Here is a 22,428-nt window from a genome sequence, read left to right on the forward strand (position 1 = left end):
TCTTACTTTCCCTTCTACTTATTACTAATTAAGTAGTACTTGGGGGAAACACTTCCCGCCTATAATTTCAAGTACAGCAGGGTAAACGAAACAGGCAAACGCTTGTCTTGACTAATTTTCTGTCATTAATCTTATTAAATTAGAACAGGATTGCAAAGATAGCCTGAAACCACTACAGCACTCAGAGTTCTTTGCAGAGTGTTACAAAGACTGTTGTCTGCAAATGTGGGAAGAAAAAAAAAAAAAAGGAAAAAAAAAAACCAAAAAAACAAACCAAAAAACCAACCAACTGTTCAAGCAGTGGAAAGATTTATTGTGTTTTTTATTAATATAAAAATACATGCATATTTGTTACAGAAATATTCATTGCTTCCAGGATCAGAATTAATTCAGTAAAAATTAAGATTTTACTCTAGTCATTTGGCTCTACATACAGATTTTACTTTAACTAACATGCCAGTTGGTCTCATAAAAGATCACCCTAAAAAGAAGTTTGCAGATAAGCTATAAGGTCTAATGAGGTGAACTACTAGCAGAAGTGGAGCAGTGGCCTCTTCAGTGACAGTGACGGCTGAACTGAAATTGAACTTAAGGCAAGGGCTTTTTCTGGATTTTTTTTTTTTCTTTTTACCTTAAAATGGAAGATTGGGTTACAGAAACACATAAGATCTGACAGATTGCTGTAAGAATGGAAAACCAACAATATGTTAGTAATGGTGCTCTGGGGATGTGGAAGAGGAACCGTCGAAAGTCATCATCAAAACAGCTTGCTCCTCCCAGGTCTGGCTGGCCAGTGTTATGTGTTGTATTTAGCAGCTCAGGAAAATCAGAAGCTTTTGGATGAGGAGGAAGGGAACAGAATCTCATACAGAAACTGGAGGCATTTTGAAGAGTGATAGCTGAAAGGAACACAGCCAGGTTGACAAAGAATGCTGGCCTGGGTGAACCCACACAAGCAAGGATCCTCACTTAGGACTGCACCACTTTTGTTACCATTCTCACTGTAGAGTATATGTTTTAGAGGGCCATTTAACCCACCTCAGCTAGAGAATTAACTCTACCAGTTGAGCAGACTTTTATTACTTTCTTATTGATACAAGGTTTTATCTGTAGGCAGACCCAATAACTGCTTCAGAACTCAAATAAAGGTTTGAAGACTGTAACAATTTAACTATCTGATTTCATACATCATAAGAGGTATGAGAGTTTCTCCTATAGGAAGACTGGGTAAGAATTAAATGTGATCTTTCATGGCAAAATCCACTTTCTTTACCCCCTGCCCCCACAGTGAAATGAAAATAGTTCTCACAAATGCAATTTGGAAAAATATCTTATTTCAGCTCAGATGGACTGCTTTGTTTCTCTTCTAACCTCCTTTTAAAGAAAGAATAACTTAAAAAGAATTTTTAAAGCCATTCTGAAAGAAAAAAAAAATCCATTCTGAAAAAGTCAAAGCATCTTTTATAGATATTATTTATATAATTTTATTTCAGGTTGGCAGTAATGGAACTTACTTGAAACTAAAACTTTTCTTGCCAGAATGTTTTCACTTTCACAGAAACATTAATATACTTTGAGAAAACATTTTCTTCTCAACACCAACTTTCACAATTTGGAGTAAAGGGGTAAGAGCTTCAAAAGATTTCCAATGAACTAAAAAAAAAGAAAAAAAATAGGGAGCCTAGCATGTAGTCTTTTTTAAAGTCTTGTAATGTGGGGAGTCACAATTCAGATTTTTGAAACTTCAGCTTGACAATGCTGGGAACGTAATAACAACAATAGCGTTGTTTTAACTGTGTTCCTTTAGTCAACAAACACTAAAGACCTGTTTCATCAGAGCATTTGAAAAAAATTTTAAGTACAACACATTATGGTAGCATACTTGTGCTTTAGATTTAAGCACAAGATCGTGTTTAAGCAATCCCTATGTCCTTGACTACTTTGATGCATCAGAGCTGCTGGCAAGGTTGGTGGTTGTGTCGGCAGCAAAGGAACACATGAAGAGTCACATTTAAAGTTTCCCTACAAAAGATTACTTGCAAAATACATTAATGGTATGTTATATGATGTCAGTTTTGCTGTTCATAAAGTGCCAGAACAGAATGAAGTGCTTTGCCTTAATTGTGTGTGTAACAGCAAGTAGGCCACAAATCTGAGAAGTCTACACAAATGGTATCTCGTATTAGGTGTGGAGGAAGAGCAAAATTTTCCTAAAATATTTTATTTTTAATTAATTTCTTGTTCATTTTCAAATGTGAAAATATATTGGCATATATTTGATTTTAAAAGTCTATGTGGTAGTTTTCTGTAAAGAGGCTGAACAGCTGTAGCTACTAGTGGTTTTGACTATTTTTTAAAATTATATCAGTTCTATTTCTATGTAAAGATCAAGAAAGGAGAGGAAATGCCTATATTTGTTCAGTTTATCTGTGCTTTTGTGAAAGGTTTCATTTTTAGTTGATTTCACCACCTCAAAAATATATGTGCTTTGCCTTGTTTGCTTCTCAGTTACAGCCATTCAGACCATTTGGTCCATTGCAGTGCTATTCCCACCCCACCCCCACCTCGATTATCCTGGCTCCCCTGTGTCCTTCCCTGCTCACCTCACACCCCCTGAGGTGGGTACCCCCGCTTTTTGTCCTCAGAAAATCCTCTACACCTGTGGCTGTTTTTATAGCTTGAAGTTTGCTGTCTTACTGAATAGTTATAAAAAATGAAAAATAGTTGGAATCTCCAGAGTTAAAGATTAAAAGGAGCATTCATCCCTGCTGATAATAAGTATTATAACAGTAGTGATCTGCAGATATGGAATTAGCCTTAAATTAAATGTAGCCCATTCCTCTGTAAATCCAGTGTAAAACCTTTTGAGGTGAAGAGCCTTCTAAACAAGTAAACTTGCACATGCATTTGAAATGTGATTAACTTGGTTTTATGGACGTTTCTGAGGTCAGTGATAGTGGTATCCACTAGAGTTGGCAATGACTATTGTCCTAAGCAGTCCCAAAGCACATGTCTGCAATAGTGAGGCATTCCATGTGGAAGCATAGATGCAGAGGGCATCAAACCCACTTTATCAGTAGCAGATGTGTGATCTTATGCATCCATCTCTGGGTGCAGAGTGTTCTGGCGTATGGCTGATGCCGTCAGCTGTGACAGCAAACCCATCCTTTACTTCAGTGTGTGGGTGAAGCTCCCCAGTGTGGGGCAGGGAATGGTCTTGCTGTGCAGGCTCATTGCCTGCTGGCTTCAGGACCAGCATTTTGTGAAAAGCCTACTCTAGGCCAGCAGACACCTGCCTGGAAGCCCTGGGCTTTGATGCTAGCTGGGGGTTGGGGGCCATCCCCTCCCCATTCTCTATAAATTTAGTCCAGCCCTGATTAGCCAAACTTTCTTTGACCAGAGATCATTTGCATTTCCCCCAAGTTACACAAAACTGTTTTCTTGCCTACTTGGGCATCCACCTTAAGAATCAGAAAGCTGGGTAGTCCTTGTGACTGGAGCTGTCTAAAACCACAGCGACGTGAGGGTTCCCTGTGTCTCTTCCGCTGTGCTCATGCTTCAGGATAATCTGGCATTACATTTTCCACTTAACAATTCTGACTGCTGTTTGACTATAAATTAAAGAGGGTTTTAGTGAGGGTTTTTTTTTTCCTTTCCTTGTTGTTGTTAGAGGAAGAGGAGAGGGGGAGTTGGTTAGTGAAATGGATGCTTGCTCCTGGTGTCAGGCTGGCTCCCGCACAATCCCTTTTATCAGTAGTATGGTGTCCCCAGCTGTGAGTGCCGAGGTGCCAAGGTGCCGGGAGTAATTAGAAGTGCAGCTATCAAATGCTACTTTGTTCGCAAAGAGAAGTACTTTTTTTTCCTTGTGAACTTTTCACATTACTGGGCTCAACAAAACGGGTGGAGATTTCTTCTTAAGCCATTTCTATTGTTATATAACTTTGATAGCGACATTAAGTGAGTCTTTACTGGCTCGGCTGAGCCTTCTGGAGCCTGTTGGGTGTTAAATGGGGTTCTCTGCTCAGTGACCTCCAACAACAACTGACGTCTCCTGATCTAAGCACTTCCTGTTGTTTTACTGGTGACGGTTAGTTTTCTATTAAGCTCATTTGAGTCCTGCACATTTTTACCCTCTGCCCTTTAAAGGGAGGGACTAATGTTAGTTTTGGCTTCTGAATGAAAACTTTGCAGCCCAGGCTTCAAACAGAGCGACTGCAAAAAAGAAAGAAAGAAAATTTAAATTATAAATCATCTTTAACATCATGGCATGACTATTAACAGCTGACTTCACTGTGTCTATTATCTGTTGGAAATTATTTCAATGTGAAGTGTTCCCAGTGTCAAGCATCCTGCAGGCTTTGCTAGTCATCCAAAAGTCATGAGCTGTGCTTAAAAAATCATGGGATTTAAAAACTAGTAATAATGCATATTTGGTATTTCCTTCTGCCTTTCAGTGTTCTAACCTTCATGGGTACACAGAGGTCACGTTTGCAGACTTTCCTCCTTAGCCCTCAGGGCTAGAAACTGAAAAATGAAGGCTGAGATTGTCAAAGAATTAAATTCTTCTAGGAGTTTGGGGGGGGGGGGGGGGGGAGCAAGGATAAATCAAATCTGTGACAAAATCTCAAGAGCTGGCAGTACAACTAGCAAGTGGGAGGTAAGGGGCACTTTATTTTCATTGCTGGTGACTTAGGCTAAATAGTCCAAATCACAGTGCTTGATTTAAATTACATAGATTTTACTTAAACACAAAAAAAAAAAAAAAAAAAGTAAAGAATTTCATCACTACACTTGTATGCCAAGCTGGTTCAGAGACTCATGATACATATTTAGAGGCAAAAAGCAAAAAGAGGATAGAGTTTCAATCATAATCTAGATTTTGTGCATTCAATGGATTAGGTTTGATGCACCAATGTACGTTCCTACATTGCTTTGAGAGGGAGCATTGTCCTCAGGCTTCCAGGCTGCAGGCTGGCCTCTCCAAAGGCAGAGCCAGTCACCCACCGCACTGTTCCTCTTCTGCTCCTCCCGAAATTTTAGACTAGGACAGTTGCTAACAAAATGGTTCACAGCGCAACCAGCTCACATAAATTACAGCAAATTGCAGGCTGTTCAACACATATGAAACTAATTTGGACAAAGTAGCTGGCTTTCAGCTCACAGGTAGTAAGTACTGTTTACAGTACATGTATGTGAAGTGCCATTGTCGAGCTAGGACTGAAAACTCAAGAACTGTTTTTGTTTTGGTTTTCCTAGTTAAGCACAAATTAAATTATGCAGCTTAATGCTATTCAAACAGAGCTTCACGTCCATAAAATTAATAGATTAAAGAGTTCCTGAAAGTATGGCCAAAGTAGAAGTATTAAAGATATTTTAAGAAAACAATTTTGAATCTATCCACAAATTTAAAACCTCACTGTCATATTTATTTGCAGATACATAAAACATTCTGAAATCAGGATGTTTTATTTTCCCCTAGCATTATGTGTTTAATTTGGAAGTCCTGTATTTTAGACCTTCTACTGAATCAAAAACCAAAACAAAGAGACTTCAAAAGCCATTGTTGCTCCACTCAAGTCTAAGCTCTGCCTTTGTTCCTATAGCTAATGAGTTTATACTGTCCTGCAGGGGGAATTGACACCAGCCTCAAGTAAATGAAAGCAGGCCAAATGTTGGTAAGATCAGAGCACTAAAGTAATTATAGGTTGATTAAATGTTTATCTTCTTTACAGGTGGGAAGGGAAGAATGAAAATGAAGTAGGACGATGCAAAGAGACTGGCAAGATTCATGTGACAGTCAATCACAAGTACTACAGGCCAACTGAAGTGGTAAGAAAATGCCCTCTCTTAGCTTTGCAAATGAATAATCCAATCACTCAGCCAATAAATTGCTGCATTTGGCCAGCAGTCTGTGAGAAATGCTTAATTGTGCTCCTGCTGCCAGCTTTTAGAGTTCTAAATTAGCCTGCTTGTTGGCCCCCTCACAGCCAGCTACCTGGGAACAAGCAAGCGAGCAAGCAAGCAAGCAGGGAGGTAGGCAGGCAGCACTGCCCGGGAGGAGCAGGTTTGCTGTGTCACAGAGATGCTACTCTGCTTCAGTGAATGAGAGAGGGGATGCTTAGGGGGGTGAAACATCACCTTATGGGAAACAAAACAACTTATTATTCCTTCTGGTCTTGAATGGGCATGCGGTCATTCCTCCAGCTGCAAGAAGGGAAAGCAGAGGAAGGTGGGCACTAATAAGCTTGATTTTTAAAGTACCTCCTTCTGTGTCTTCCTGACAGTGTTTCAGCTCCATCCAATGAGTATCCCCTGTTCAGCTTAGATCTTTGTAACTATGGGTACCACAAAATGCCCATTTTAGAAATGCATGTGCACTTTGTTTTCTTGGATGTTTTGCAGGGTCCCACTCAGTAAATGCTGATTTGCAGAACACCTCTTTACTCCCAGGAATGCCTCAGTGAAGTCTGCCAGGGGTGCTCAACCAGCAGGACCAAGTGACTAACCCCTGTGCTCAAGTTGTCTAATGAGCACGCTAGGAGAGGGAAAAAAAAAACCAACAATATTTCTAAGCAGGCAGGATGGTGGCAACACACAGAAATGGCACAGGACAAAGCCTGGTTTCTGGACACAGGGAACAATAGCCCCAGTTGTGCGATGTGGGAGTGGGTGTGCCCAGGAGAGGATGTTGTCTCCAAGGGAGGGTAATATGAGCCCTGCCAGCTGCTGATGCAGCATCAGCTGTCAGTCTGTCTGCTCAGAAGCGCTGGCTTCAGCTACCTGATTCAAGCAAGGTGTGATGACAGCACGTTTGTCTTGACACAGATTGCAGGGTGGGAGTGGGGAGCTATGTGTGTGGAAGTGGACGTGGGTTCTAAAGTGGAAATTCAGAGGGAAATAGAGACTTTCATGTTATGCAAAATAGGGCTGGGCCTGCGTATCAGAATCAAACACTAGGAAGTCATTAAGAGCTGTCCATCATTCTGTGCTTTGGTAAGGTGTCAGGATGATAAGGAGGACACAGAGACAAAAGGACTTGCCAAACAGGAAAAGGACACTTGACCCAACAGGTCTGTGCTTTGTGAGACCCACTTTCCTGCTTTGTCATACCTCTTACTAACAAGTACATATTCACTCCTCAGAATTAATGTGTAATATGTAGCTATTCTGAAGCCCTTGGTGTTGTTCCCCCTTATTCATGTCCTCAGACATCTTCTACTGGAATAGTGGTGTCCAGGGTCTCCTCTCTGTCCTTATTGATCTCCTCTTGGTAACACAATTTCTTTATTTTAAATTCAGCTCACTATACTCTTGTCCATTTTGGGACAGTGCGTAAGCACAGGTCCCTCAGAAATGCTCATGCAATTGCTAGCGAGTCCATACATGAGTATAAGGATGTATTCAAATACAGAGTGGAACTGACCTTGAAATAGCACTGTGTGCAAACTCAGGTAGACATCTGGTGTTTATCTGAAATTATCTGAGCCACCTTGCCTTGGGCTCCCTCTCTCTCTTCCACTGCCCCCATCTTGCCTGGTGTTTAACACAGTCCCTATTTGGTTCCTGTGGAACCCAAGAAGACTCTGTGAAGCTGCTCAAGCATGAGGAAGGTAGAATCACAAAATGGGTTTTGAAGTACCTTTATAGTAGGGAATATGCAGATGATTTGTGAGCAAACTCCTCTGTGAAGGGATGTGGCATCCACTTCCAGCAATCCGTTTCCTTTTTTAGACCATCTCAGGATGGATATCCAGAATCACTTTTTAAAATTTTTATTTTATTTCCATTCCTTATCAAAGGCAGGCAAACTTCTGTTTGTTTCAGTCAGGGAAACACATCCCAAAATGCCAGACGAAAATCCAATCCATTGTGACAAAGTGAGGAAAAGCAATGAGAGAACTGAAATGGACTGACAACACGTGTCCCTTCCCGCCACCCTCACCAAGACTGCTGAAGGCAAGAAAGCATCAGGTTGACATTTTGGAAGGAGGCTTAGCCAGATCAGTTAACAGGAATTCTGCTGTTGAATCCTGTCTGACAGAAAATCTGATGCTCAGATTTTCATGTCTTATTTGGAAACATTTCTCTCTGTCTGTCTCTCTAAAATTTAACATGGTATTCTGGAAAGTGAAAATAAATATAATTTAATCTTGTGTACAGTCAGTTCTGACAGTGCCAATACATTCATTTGAAAACACATTTGTTTTCTTCAGTTAGTGATCCCTGGGGTCAAGGCCTCCCATTGAAAAGCTTAGCTGTACTGAAGAAGAAACCTTGAAATGTGAGACTGTCTTCTGGTCAAACTAAGTAGACCCTTTGAATGCCTTGACTCTAAATCTCTTCATTCTGCTTTTGACTGCTTTGGGGCCCCCTGATATTTACTGTCCTTGGGAATTGTTTCTGCTTAATGCTTCTAACGCCTGTCTCTCTCCTTCCCTCCTTGCATCTTGCCAAGAAAAAACCTATCGGTATAATTTCTTTCGGCTTATATTGAATTCCTATCAGTATCTTTTCTGACCCTTTTTAGTTGTATTTGGAGACTCTAACCTGCTGCAAGGATTGGAGAAAAATTATTACTTCTGCCTTTTTTAAAATCAGGAGTTTTCAGAGGAGCTTCATGACAAGTTTGCTTTTCATACTGAACTTGATACACTATGAAAGATGCTTTCAAGCATTTTGCAGGCTTTTTTAGCACATGGCTGGTAAGGTCATATTTTATACTCATTTGCTGCCCTAGGCATGTAAAGACAAGTTTCCACTACAGTTTACTCACCTGTAAAAATGTAGATACTTCAGAAATTAATCTAACTAGTCTTTTCTACTTTTGTTACAATCAGAATGTTCATATTATAGGCAGGCAAATTAGTCTATTCTTGGATTTAAATTATCTATTTGATATTCACAAAAATGTTCAAATTAATTTTAAATTTCTTTTAAAAGTTAAAACCAAAATTCAGTGAGCCACCGCAGTCAGTTGGAAACAAGCAGCCCTGCAGCACAGGATGTTGGATACATCAGGTCTCTCAACCCCTGAAGTTGGGTAATTTTTAGAGAATTAAGGCCTGTCTTTAATTTTCTTATCTTTCAGCAAGATATTACTGTTAATTTATATACAGAAATTTCTCTCCAAGTATTGCACAACTGCTGCTGATCAAATTATGACCATTAAGGTGTTTGAGTAAAATTGCCTCTTATTTTTGCATGGCAGATATTAAGCTAACAGTTCTATAGGCGTTTGCTTCATTTCATTGCCTTTTTCTGCAATAAAGAAGATTAACTCCAGGTCTGTCGTGTCATCACAGAACTTAAGATGTATATATCTCTCATTAGGAGTTTAGGGAAAAAAAGAGAAACCTTTCAACTATATGTAGATGTTTTTTCTCTGAATCTAATTCTCTGCGTTACAGGGAATTCTTCCCTCTCCCACCTGTTTCTGCAGTTGTCCTATAGCTTGCCTAGGATAGGAGCTTGCAGGTTGTATTCGTGCATCACATTTGTTATGGGCTGGCATGGATGTTACTCTGAGGATGTACATACATACATCAGTGTAAATTTCCTTCCTTTAAGCAAGCCCTGGAAACTCTGTCACAATGTGATGCTAATATTTAAGCAGCCATCTGGCCTCTTATTATTCTTCTTCAAAGAAAAAAAGGCCATGCTAACTTGCTAACTTCTTCCTTTTGTTATATGCCTTAAGCAATTACACATTTTTTTTCTCTCAGTCCTTTCTAGCACTGATACAGATGAAACTCCATGAAATGGTTAGGCGAAAAAATTCATGGTGGTGTCAAAAGATACTTCATCCTCCTGTAATTATTTCTTTGTTATTTCTAACTCCTAAGAAGTTCTGCATCCCTCCTTACCAGGTTGTTTACTTTTCAAAGGATTGTTTGTTGTATCTAAATATCTACATATATAAATACATAAGAAATTTCCCAAGTCTTCTATGTGTTGCTTACACCAAACTACATTTTTACGTAACTGCATTTGGCCTCAGTTGCCCTTTTTCCTCCTTGGAATTAAGCAGGATGGCTTTAAATTTCAGTCTCTTCAGATGTTTTTTAAAAATTCAGCTCTATGTTTCCTATGTTTCATAGGATTCCAGTAAAAATTCCTTTGGGCATATCACATTCTCCCAAAGTCAGCTTTCTTAAAGTCAAAAACATTTCTGAACTCCTCTAAGTGTTCCTGCCCTAAAGAGCATTTAGAGTATAATGAAACCGTGATCACAAAACCCTAAATGCTCCACACTTCCACTTTAGTTTTCATACAAGCTTCATTTCCTACTCTTAAGTTCAGAACCTCCTGTGACTAAACTGTTCAGATGTCTGCACAAGGAAACACGTGCTTCCCTTCCTCAAGGATCTTTTTGCTCATCATTGTCAATATGTGGCCTGTATTAATACTCCTGAAAATGAAATGGGAGCATTCAAGGAAGAATAATCTTCAAATTCTTTTCCTGTCTATTTTCCTCACTAGCAGCCAGGTAAAGAAGTTGGAAGTTGTCATAATTCTGACAGTCTTCTCTTATCTGTTTTTTTTAATCCTTGTTCTGAAAATGTACGTTTAACGTCTGAAAATTACTGCCTTGGTAAATTATTAGTTCTGTTGTCCTTAATTCTACTCCCAGCTGACTTTGCTGCTGTGTCAGCAGATGGTCAAAATGTTTATATCTTTCCTTACTTCAGACTGATTATCTCTGCATTGTTTTACCACCCTCTTCCTTTTATTTGTCCCTCCTGCTAATAAAACCTGCAGTAGATTTTTGTTTGTTTGTTTTAGTTAAGTCCTTACATATCAGACATTTCAGAGGTAGCTCTGAAAACATACATCTTAAATTTAGCCAGGTAAAATAATGATTAGTAGTAATTTGTCTCTGTATAGCATCTGCAAGACATTGAGCACTTAACATATTTGAAATGTTTTCTCAACAAGCATGTGAAGAAGGTTTTTAAAAAAATAGCATCACTGCATTTCTGCTTCTGAAACACATGTATGGCAAAGCATATTGATTACGCTACTCGAGTGAGATCATGAGGCGGCAGCAAAGTTAGGAGGACAGCCTGATGGCGTTCTCTGCTGCCATTCCTTGTAGACACAACTGTTCCTCCACAGGTAGCTTTCTACTTTTTTATTTCACCCTGTGATTTTGTTCATCTTAGTTGTTCCTTAGATGATAGGAAGATTATTTTTGCTATCTGATTTTCCTCTCAATATGTCACCAAACCTGAAAAGATTCATCAGGCTCATGTTCAGTCTTGCTCTACATCTTGTTTAATCCTCTTAACAGACTCTTAGCAGGAGCCCTAGCTTACCTCCTTTCTTATGGGAACAGATACCTAATATGTGCCCCTCCAACACTCCCACACACATTTCTGACTTTTTGCTTCATAACTAGCTCATTACATCAGTATTAGACAGGCACATCCAGTAAAGGAATCCCTCTGGACACCACTGTTTGCAGTCCTCATGTGCTGTGCTTTACTCGTTTGCTTCTCTTTGCGTCATCCTGCTCCTCCTCTGCTGTGCCTCCAACAAAATATTTCTCTGGCAACTTCTGCAGCTGGCTCTGTTCCCCTTCCTCCTTCACCACCTCTTTCCCTGCTGTCATTCCTGATGTTTTGAAACCAGCCATGTGTCATCTGTGACCTTCACATCACCATTGATCTTCCTGAGAATCTCAGCTTCTCTCTCTGAGTCTACTTTCTGATCCCCTTATACCACAACTATCTGACAAGACTAGCCAGAGGAAGAGGGTGTCCTTATCTCCTGGGGTCTGAGTTGGAGTGCTTTTGCACCCTGGGTGTTGCACCATATGTTCATTTACAAGATGAGTAGTTTTTCTTCAGAAAAGTTCAGCCTAGCTGAAGAAATCTCTGACTGACTTTGGGCAATACAATTTTCCACTCTAGGTGGGTAAAAGAGATTTCAACCCCATTGAAAAGCTAGTGTGTAAAGATAAAGCTGTCATCCAGGCAGAAGGGTTGGTGGTTTTAATTCATTGCTCATTTTTCTAAATGCTGTTGACACATAGCAATTAGTGGCAATCTTGGATGTGACAGATCCAGGCTCAACTCCTGAAAACAGATTTTTAAATTAAACCTAGGTGACTAGAGGATTAAGGCTGAGGGAGAGGTGAATGAGAAGTCTGTTTACCTCCTTAATTAGGCCCTGATTCAGTCAAGCATCCAAGCAAGTTCTTCACTTCAAGGGCATGAATAGTTAATAGGGACAGTTTCCATACTCGGAGCTAAGAGTGTGCTTACGTGCATTGCTGCATCTTAATATGAAGCGAAGCAATTCATCTGTGATGGGAACTGAGATGGCCAGCCCAGAAGTTTGTGGGAACTCAGGAGGTGCCAGCTGATTCTTCTTGTTTGCCTGCCCCATCATACCTGAGCACAGTACTTGGGAGCAGAGATGCTGAGATAGCTCAAGACAGTTTCTTTAGCCAGGTTGTCTTAGGGTGGCTTTGCAGGCAAGAAGGGATTAGATCAAGTTCATGCAGTTTGTAGTTTTATTCAACTGCTCCTGCAGTGATGTTTCCTGCCCGTAATTCTTTTCTTGCTTTCCTGGCAGTGGGGGGTCTTACCACCACCTCTTCACTTATTCATGTTTATTCATGCACAGAGTCTCTATCTCACCTTTTATGCTGTTGCCTCCCCTTTCTCTTGGCTTGCCATTTGGCCTCCTCCTCCCCCTTGTTATCTCTGTTGTCTCACCCTCATTTGGACCTTCCCTTGTTTTCTTATCACTGCTGTCCTATGCCTGTCCCATCCAAACACTCCCTGTGCTCCAGCAGATGTGATGAAAAAGGCAAAGCATCTGAAGGGAGAAAGCCTGGAGCAGGCAAAAACCATGACAGAATTCCAGACTCAGGCAGCACCAAAGACACATTTGTCACAACTGCCAAGTACTCCCTCCTGCTAAAGGTCTCCACCACCTACAGCCTATTCCCTATTTCCTACATGAGATCAGATGTTCAAAAGAGCTGAACTGTTGTTCAGACCAGATTTTGGAGTGCCCAGTGAGACTGGAATACTGGCAGAGTGGCTCGGCACAAAACTGTTCCCACCAGGGCTTTCTAAAGACCTTGGTGTCAGAGGTGGTTGAGGTCACTTATGGACCTGATTGCTGGTTCACACTCAAAAATGAGAGAATGTCTGAAGATCTGTCTCCCTTTCAGAAGCTGTTTATTTTATTTTACAATGGGATTTTAAAAGTTTAACAATACTGTTCACATTTTGACTGTTTCCCACCACGTTGTAACCTTTTCTTTTAAGAGTGCTGTGCCAACTCAACTCTTGCAATAGTTTTAGAATGGCAGCACAGAACTGTAGATGACATGATTTATATGAAAATAAAAACGGCTTTTGAATACAGAGGATATGAGACAGAGGTGATGTTTCCTTCAGCAAATCTGGAATTAAGGGCTAGAGTCCTGTCTAATTCCTCGAGCCTTCATAAAAGCTTGCCTGTCTTCAGCTGTTTGTATTTTATTTTATGGGTGAGTGGGTGCACAAAGGAAGATGACAGCCACAGAGTGTTCATCTGAGAAGCCATGAGATGGTTTTAGTATTGTTAAAAGCAGCTTCTGCTGAGTTTTGGTCAGCAGATGCCTTGACATCAGCCTTTTCATCATGAAGTCTCTCAGTCAGTGGTTTGCTGGGGGCATAGTTGTCTCAAGCCTGGGTATACCATGGCACCTAATATTTTTCCTCCTTGAAAGGTGGTAATTCAAGCCACTGACTCTCAAAATCCTATGCCACCATCTGCAAAATATGTATCAGTGTTACTGTGGTACTGCTGAAGACGTTATCAGAGTGAGTGCAGTTGTTGCTCTGAGGGACACCCCAGGGAAGTGTGAAAGGGCCATATGGACAAAGTTAGGAGAAATGCATAAAGCGGTAGCCAGTTCTGAGGAAGCAGGAGGGTTTCAGGGTTTGTCTCCAAAAGCTTTCATTTCATATTTTTCAAGTGTTTGACAGTCAAAAAATGACAGTAAGTTTCTTTCACTTTTTTGCTTTATTTCTTTAGCTATTTGAAGTTTATTCCCCTAGAAAATGTGTAATGTTTTAACTGTACTTATGGAAAAAAAAAAAAGTCAAAAAGGATTCCGCTGGGGAAAAAAAAAAAAAAAAAAAGAACAAAATTGGCTTCTCGGGTTTTCTAAGGAAAGCCTAATTTGGGGGGGCAGGAGGGTACTTTTCTGCAGTAGTCAGGTTTCTTTTAGATTGATCCTAGAGGTCTTCTGTCTCCCCCAAAATATCCATAAGAAGTTTTGGGTCAGACTGGTATCTCTGTCCTTCACCATTTACAGTTTCTCTCAAAGGGGCAAATGGTTGAAAGGAAGTGGAGCTTTGGAAGTGGTTGTTTACAAAATAAACAGACCTTCACCTTTCCCCTCTATCACCTTTAGAATCATCATTTGTAAATTAACAACTTCATGATGGAGGCATGAAGAGGTGGGACTTTTGTTATTGTTGCTACCCTGTGATGATGATGTTGATGAGTGCTTTACCACCTTCCATATCTTCTTGTCTCATCTTTGTGTTCCACTAAAAACCTATAGCAATGATTCTGACCTTATCACAACTTAAGAACATTTTATATTGTTAACTATTTTTTAGTAACCTTAATACTCGCCTAGTGTTCAAGGAGAGCTTGTATGGTTGAGTTGAAGGGGAAATTGAGCCTTGAAGATCTAAACAATTTTTTTCAGGTTTTTTTTTTTGTTGCTGAATAAAACCCCAGAAAATTATCTCTGTGGCATAAACATCTACAGTATTTGTCATGAACCAGGAAATGGATCTTCATGCCCATCTTGGAGGCTCCCCAAATTGTCTGATGTCCCAGCTGGATGGGTGAAAGAGGAGACAGTAATTATCTGCAGGGCAGGGGAGACTTAAACATTAAAGAGCTTTATGCCTAGGATCAGCTGGAATTTTTGCTCATTCCTCACATATAGCGTCTGAGCTCACCAAAGCAGACAATATGAAAAATATTAACAGGATTCAAGAAGACATTAGTAATAGATTAAGAGTGCATGCCTCCCTTGCAAGACTTCTTTTTTTCTTGATTTTTTTTTTCCTTTCAGCCAGAAAAGACTAAAGGTGAGTAGGTAAAGTCAATTTTAATAATTCACAGACGATAATACATCTATTTCTCACTTGACAGAGCTAGTGTTTAAACTATTAGCATTGTCTGGCATAACATAAAACAGGATCAGTCACATCCCTTTGAAACATCTAACCTGGCCTCATTTAAATTTCTTCCTTCCAGCTTTGCCAGTACATTTTAATAGTCTTGGTAGAGCTCTCAGCTGACTTGTGACTTCAGACTTTATCTACTGGGTTGTGGTTAGGAATGGAGTAAGACAGCACCATTCCTCGTCAGCTTTTTCTGTGCAATGACACAGAAACCTCAGTGCTACAGATAGCCATTGAAATTCAAAACAGACCACTTGACTGCTGAACAGAAATGAGTTTTTAAATCAGATTTTCTTTTTGGAAGACTCTTCTGTAATTTTTGAAAACACACTTTTTTTTTTCCTTCTTCCAGATTGCTGAACTCGTACTACTTTGCAGTCATGCTTTGTATTGAATAGCTGTAAGGGGAAAGATGGATTAGCAATAATGAAAACAAAAAAGTGTGTTTTAAAATAGGACGCCTGCCTGTTTTTTTACAGTAATCTGTGACAAGTTCATGTTTATAATTCACTACAGCTGTTACCAAGTTAGTGCTTTGCAGACCTTAGTTTTACAAATTTCCAGATTGAGTGGCTAGGAGTTGAATCGCTTTTGGTTTTATTTTTTTCTTCTATTTGACCCATAAATACCACACTTCCACCTTCTGATTTAGATAGCAAAAATATATATTAAAGGTTCTTTACAATAACAAAGACTTCTGACTAAAGCAATTGGCTCCCGCTATAGTTTTCCCTTAGATAATAGTTATAAATTTCCAAACCTCTAATCTTTGGCAGCATTTCCCTCTTGATCCTAGTTTCTGTTTCCATGTGTTGGGGGAGATTAAAAAGTGGGTTATGAAGGTGAAATTGGAAACAGAGGAAATGTGAGGTTTTAGGAAGAGCTCAGGTGAGTGATAGGGCCAAGTTTGCTCTGTGCAGTTTTCATAGCTATGAAACAAGGTCTACTGAGGCCTCTTCTTATACTGAAGTGTCACCACAGATCACATGTTGTGACATTTGCTCCTCACTCTAAACAATTCTTCTGTAGTGCTAATCCTATAAGGCTACCACAGTCTTTTATCCTGCACACAGTTGGCTGAAAGGGCTTGCAGATGAGCATCCAAGGTAGTATTTAGGTGTTTTTCCTGACCTTTCTTCCTCTGTCTCCTTCCCAGTGTGCTTATCAGTATTATCTCTGTATTCCACATATTTGCTAAATGCCTTCTGGATGACTTCTAGGCTTAAAATAAAGACCAAAATTAATCTTGACTGATGAAGTGAATCTCAAAAGAGTCAGGCAGCTCAGGCACTGTAAACAAAAAGTTGGCATAATTAGAATCTGACTAGCCCTAAAGGTAAGCCACCCACATCTATAATAATTCAATAACTGTGTGGCATAATGAATGCAAGGACAAGGTGGACATGGGAGTAAAAACAGAAACATGGGAAGGTGCATTATTCACAACAGTAGAGATTCACAACAGTGAAGACATGTGCACTTGAAGAACAGCCAAAGGGAGCTGGTGATGGATGACAGGCAGTTTCTGTGCTGGAAAGCTCACAAGAAGTATTCTTATTTTTGCCTTCTAGTATTAGCAACCACAATTAGTTCTACTTTAGCTTAACTGCTGGATGGAGTTAAAAAAAAAAAAACAAAAAAACCCAACCATGATTGACTTAATTAAGTTCTTAAATATGGATTTGTGAAGGATTTCCTACTCCAGACTAATGCATGGAAAAATTATCTTTGATACCCTTGATAGCATAGCTTGCTATGACTGCAGATTCCCTGGATGCAAACATCTGCATCCTGCAGCTCCTTCAGCTAGTGATTTACTTTCAGAGGAAGCAGGTGTCAGGGCCACGGTTGCTGGGGGGAAACTTCTGGTAGAAACCATCCATGTGCACAGGTACATGGCAGTTGATGTACTTGCCGTGTTCTTTATGAGGATCAGCCAGAGTTCACCAAATGGGCATTTTGTACATTGACATACAGACAACTGACTGGCGGGTCTAGCTACAGCACTGGGACAACACAGACAGGTGCCATTCATGTATCTGGGTATGACTTACCAGGACTCTGAGCTGGGAGGAACCCTTTAGAAATGTGACAGCGAGGCTGGAGTCACTCTTGCTTTTGGCTGGGACTGCCAAGAATTGTCCCATTTATGGTGGTAAGAGGAAAGGGTCTGCTGAATGGATATACACAATGGTCAGAGGAATGTAATCAATAATTCATTTTCCACACACCAATGAATGACAGTGACTGCTAGAGACAGAAAGATCTAAATGCATTAGATGTGAATGCATACTTGGTTTGTGTATCAAGTTCTCCCTTGTTACTGACTACTTTTTTTCTGTAAAGTCTGAAGAAGTTGGGTTGTCCCTCAGGTCTTCCAGTGTCTTTTTTAACTGCCGAGAACTCAGCTTGACACTGTTTGCAGTTGCCAATGAGCAATACTTCACAAGACATAATATATTGAGAAAGTCCTCAAACACTGGGTGATGTGAGAGCTTTCTCAGGGATCCTGTCTAACCTGTCAAAGACAGTTCAGGAGATTGGCACACTCCAGCAGATGTATCACACCTGTGTCTGTCTCCCAAAAGGTGTGAGTAAATTGTTGAGGCAGAGGAACTTTATATCAAGTTCCTCTACAGGAAAATGTTCCTTTTGGATCAGGATTCAAAATGAATGAATATCAAGTTAGAATTTTTTTAATTTCCCTTTCATTCATTGCTATCAACTGGCAAAATTTTGACATTCTCATAATAAGTACCATATAAACATTTACAGTTATCTCTGTAAAAATGCACTTTGAAGAAAGGCATTCTGTTGATATGAATTATTTTAACACAGGCTTTAGACGTTAGAGAGATTCTTGGATAAGGAAAGGGAGAGTTAGACCTTTCTGTAAGGATACCAAATTAAACTGTAATGCAAATGTGAAGAGATGACTTGACAATGCACTCACTGGTGGAGGTAAACAGACTCATTTCTGTGGAAAGGGTGTTGACAAGCAGTGATTTTTGGGAAGCTTCCAGACAGAGTCCAGACTCTGACTTTAGGGATTTAGGCAATATAAAAATGATTATTTTAAAAAAAAAAAAAAAAATCAGCTGTTCCTGCAGTTTTTTTCTTTTTTTCTTTTTTCATATACTTTTGTTCTATTAAACATTTCCAGAAACACTTGTACAGTTAAGCCTAGCACTGTGAAAAGAACTAATATACTTTTTTGATAGCTTTTTCCTGTGTTGCTTTTGTGTCAAATCAAGTGTGTTTCAGCTGCAAGTTTAGGCTTCTTCAAAGAAAAGAATACGTGGGGTCTTGAGCCTAACAGACCTCATGTGGACCTGAACTAAAATGATCACATTGAATATCATGTTGGTAAGTAGCCTTTCATATTCACATGGCTTTAGGCATAGATAGAGAGATGGCTCCCTCCAAAACTAAGTTCCAGGTGTGCTGACAAAATCATTTGCTCATGTTCCAAATATTGCTTTGCTTTGGTTTGCTCTAATCCCCCAAATTCATTTTTATTTTGCCTAATAAGGTGATGCTTTGGGGAGGGGGAGCTTACAAACATTCTGGTTTGTTGCTTCTTTTTTGCCCCTACTACAAAGCATCCCATTGATCACTGCTGCAAAGAAAGCAAACAGATTCCTCTTTTTGTACCTTCATATCCCTCCTGAAAACTCTTTTGTTGCCCCCAGAAATCACTATACTAATGATGTGCTATGACTTCTTGCCCATCCTGATGATTACTGTTGCTGGTTGTTGTCTCCTCACACTGCCCTGTATCTCTATTTATTTGTGCTCCATTTCATGTGCTGAAGGCATGTGCATGCAACTTGACCTAATGAGTTAGATTGAGTAAAGGAAACAATCTAGTGACAAGAGTGTGAAACGCTTGGGTGCAGCAGCAGCAGGGTAAATTAGCTCATACAAACCCCTGTGTTTGTCACAGTAGCAGTATGGCTTCATGTTGTTAGCTAGTTCAATAATGTGCAGCATGGCCTCGGATTACGAACATTTTGTGCAGGAAAACTTCTTTTGGTCCTGGTTTGCAGCACAGCTAGAGCAGAAAGATCCTTGATGATGGCAGAGATTTTTTTAGTCACAAATTGTAATAACCACCATTAGATATTTGCTGAGATTTTAGAAAAACATATGTGGGAACCTCTTTATTACATCTGTTAAGATTTTGACCCATAAATGCAGATTTCCACCTGCATTCAAAAGCTGAAGCAAGTCTACCCACCCTAGTTCACTGTCTGGGTAACAAGACAGCTTTGCAGTGCCGTGAGACACAAGCTCATCCTCTTGCTGGAAACCCCTTGGATACCACCTTTAATAGTTTTACAGTATTTTTATTAGTACCTCACACTCTTTGTTGGATCAGTGGAAGCCTGTTCTGAAATTCTAGGCCCTTCTTTGCACTGGAGTTTAAAATTAAGGGACTGCAACTGTAAACTGTACTAACACATTTTTTAAGTATAAAGCTCTCATGTGCCTGCAGTTAAAGGAAGATCCAAAGAAAATGACAATATCTGGCACATAGCTGTGGTCTCCACTATCAGCTCATTAGCCAATTTTACAAATTTAATCTTCATGCAGAAAAAATGTTATGATGTAATGATTTGTTGGCTATATCACACAAATGTTATACTAGTAACTGTGTTACTATAAATTTCAAACCAGTGCATATTTTCAGCAGTTGTGAAGGTATATTCACAACCATTACTGGTGGCATACTTTAAAAAGATGCATTTTATCTTCACAATTACTAAAACACTGTAGGAGGTAAATATGGTTTCATCCAGCCCTTATATGGATTTTATGGCACCTGCCTTTTTCTTCTTTAAAAAAGATGCAGTTATTATCTAATAGATCCAAATAGACCTATCCTGCAGTTTTTTCTACTAAAAATAGAAAAATCAGGGTTAGGGATCAGAGGGTTTAATGTCACTGATTTGTTGTGTCCCCTTGAGTAAGTTATATACACTTTCAGTTGCTAAGGAGTCAGAAAGTTTTGTGTAGAAACTTTCAGAACTCATCTGCATTTGCACTTTCTTATATTTCTACATTAAAATGGGCTTTACAAGCAAAGTTTATTATTAAACTACTTGAGCAAAGGCTCAGGTATCAGCTTAATTCTACTACTGGCACATGTCTCGTAGTGATTGTACAGTATTTTTGCAGGACGGAGGCTTATCTCCTGTCCTGTTTCTTCTCATCATGTGCTTGTGCACAGGGTGACTATACCTCTCTATCGAGATACATTGTCTTCATATTTGTTATACTACCTAGCCTTCCACTTAACTCTCTGTACTGTGATCATGTAATCACTCATCTTCCTATATCATCATGAATCATCCCAGGATTTTCCTTCCTCTTTTCCACAACTGTCTGTTATCACTCAGTTCTGCCTTTTCAAATGCATTTAGACATTGCATTTGTACTCAGTTACATCTCTTCCGAGGTAAAATGCTTCTTTTACTTAATGTTTTTTTTTTTTTCCAAAAGAAGTATAAGGCTCTTGCCCCAGAACACAAATTCCCCACTGCCATTACTCCCCAGCACCTACTGCTGCTCTCTGCTTTTGCGGCCCAGCTAGCAGAACATGCCAAGTGTCTTCTCAATCTTTCTGCAGAAACAGAACTTTAGGTTTGATTCTAGGAGGAGCCTTTTAAAAAGATCCCAAAGAATCCCAGGTTGTCCTTACCCAGAACAAAAGCAAAAAAGCACGTGCCTGGAAGGCAAAAGAAAGGAAGAGAGTCCAACTTTTTGATTTTTTTTTTTTTTTTTCCCAGATATTGGTAAGGAAGTGAAACAGAACTTGATTTGATGTTCATTCTTGATGAGATGCATGTGCTGTGCACATACATGTGCTTTCTCTCTTTCTTCTCTGTTTAAATCCCATTTAAACAGTGGTCGGTGACTGCTGGGAGTTGTAATCCATGTGCAACTCTGTCATGAGGCAAACACCAGCTGGAGGGACGGCTCTACAGAGCAGTCTGCAACCAGTTGAGTTGCTGAGGAGTCATAAAAGAAGGAAAAAGGGGTTCACGAGAACTCAGCCAGTGCCTTTTGGAAAGTGTTTCTTACACTCTCTTAAGAGCTACAAAGTCTGTATCTTGTATAGTTTCTTATGCTTAGCCGCGGACAAGATTACAAAACAGAAAATGACAGAACTTCACAGCCAAATTGTTACTTTCTCAGATTTGTTTGACAAGGTATTTCACACAGCTTCAGAGTAAGCTGAAAGCACCTATACAAATCTGCTGTTTACTACATAGAAAGAAAAACAAAATCTTCTGCTTTTTATTGAAATAAACTTTTTTCCCCTGCCAGAATCACCAACAATGTGAATATTTCTCCTTGGTTCTTTACTTCTGATATGTCTTTCCATTACCCATCTCTAAAGTTCCTGTCTGGGTGTATTTGCAGAAGGTTATCTGAAGAAGCACAGAAGTTTGGAAGTTTAGTGTTCTTTTAATTAAATAATGTATTAGGGTATATTTATAGTTTTGCTCATTCAGAGCCATGGGTTAACAACTCCCATACTCCAATACTATTGAGTAATTGCCCAGTGCACTATCCTAACACTTCTGTAAAACAAAGCGCTAGGGACTGTTAGTGTAGAAAACTGCAGAATTTTATAAGGGAATTTTAATAGGGAGCACTATTAAAAATAAATACCTCTGTTTATGGGGATTAGCTAATGAGTGGAACACTAAAAAAAGATGCTGAGCAGCAACAGCTTCAGCAATAGAAAAGATAAATGACAACAGATAATTGTGAGTGGTGAATATATCTTAGTTGTTATTACTGATTTTTCCTGCCTGCTTTCCTTGGTGTTATGCTCAAAAATAACAAAGTAATTGATATCTGTGTTGTAGCAGAGCAGATCTAGGGAATGTTTGATGATGCTATGAGTTATAACCTGGCTACAAGGATATTTGGCATCTTTGGCATCTGTGAATTAAGTACATCCCATTATTTACACTTCCTGCTTGTAATCTTTTGCCAAGGCGCTGCGCTAAAAGGTCAGTGAAATGAGAACCTTGTGAACTATTGTTATTGGGAAACGAGAAGGTAGCCTCAGAAATGGTGTACATCCTCTTAGGAAAATATGTTGAATTGACATGGTTATAAGTTGTGGGCTGTGAAACAAACCTCTTAGCACTTGACATACCCTACAAATGGAGCCACTGTTTCTTGAGGTGAAATTGATTTT

General features: G+C 39.5%; 1 protein-coding gene across 2 annotated transcripts in view; it reads left to right on the plus strand.

Annotated features, from left to right (window-relative positions):
• GMDS (GDP-mannose 4,6-dehydratase) overlaps positions 1 to 22,428 on the plus strand; it is a 422,743-nt gene that overhangs the window by 343,766 nt on the left and 56,549 nt on the right. For both annotated transcript variants that reach the window (XM_074899592.1, XM_074899591.1), the window contains exon 9: positions 5,733 to 5,829. In XM_074899592.1, the coding sequence (XP_074755693.1) occupies positions 5,733 to 5,829 (97 nt within the window). The remainder of the gene's footprint in view (positions 1 to 5,732; positions 5,830 to 22,428) is intronic.

The sequence above is a fragment of the Athene noctua genome, chromosome 2, assembly GCF_965140245.1.
Source record: "Athene noctua chromosome 2, bAthNoc1.hap1.1, whole genome shotgun sequence".
In the NCBI taxonomy this organism is placed as follows: domain Eukaryota; kingdom Metazoa; phylum Chordata; class Aves; order Strigiformes; family Strigidae; genus Athene; species Athene noctua.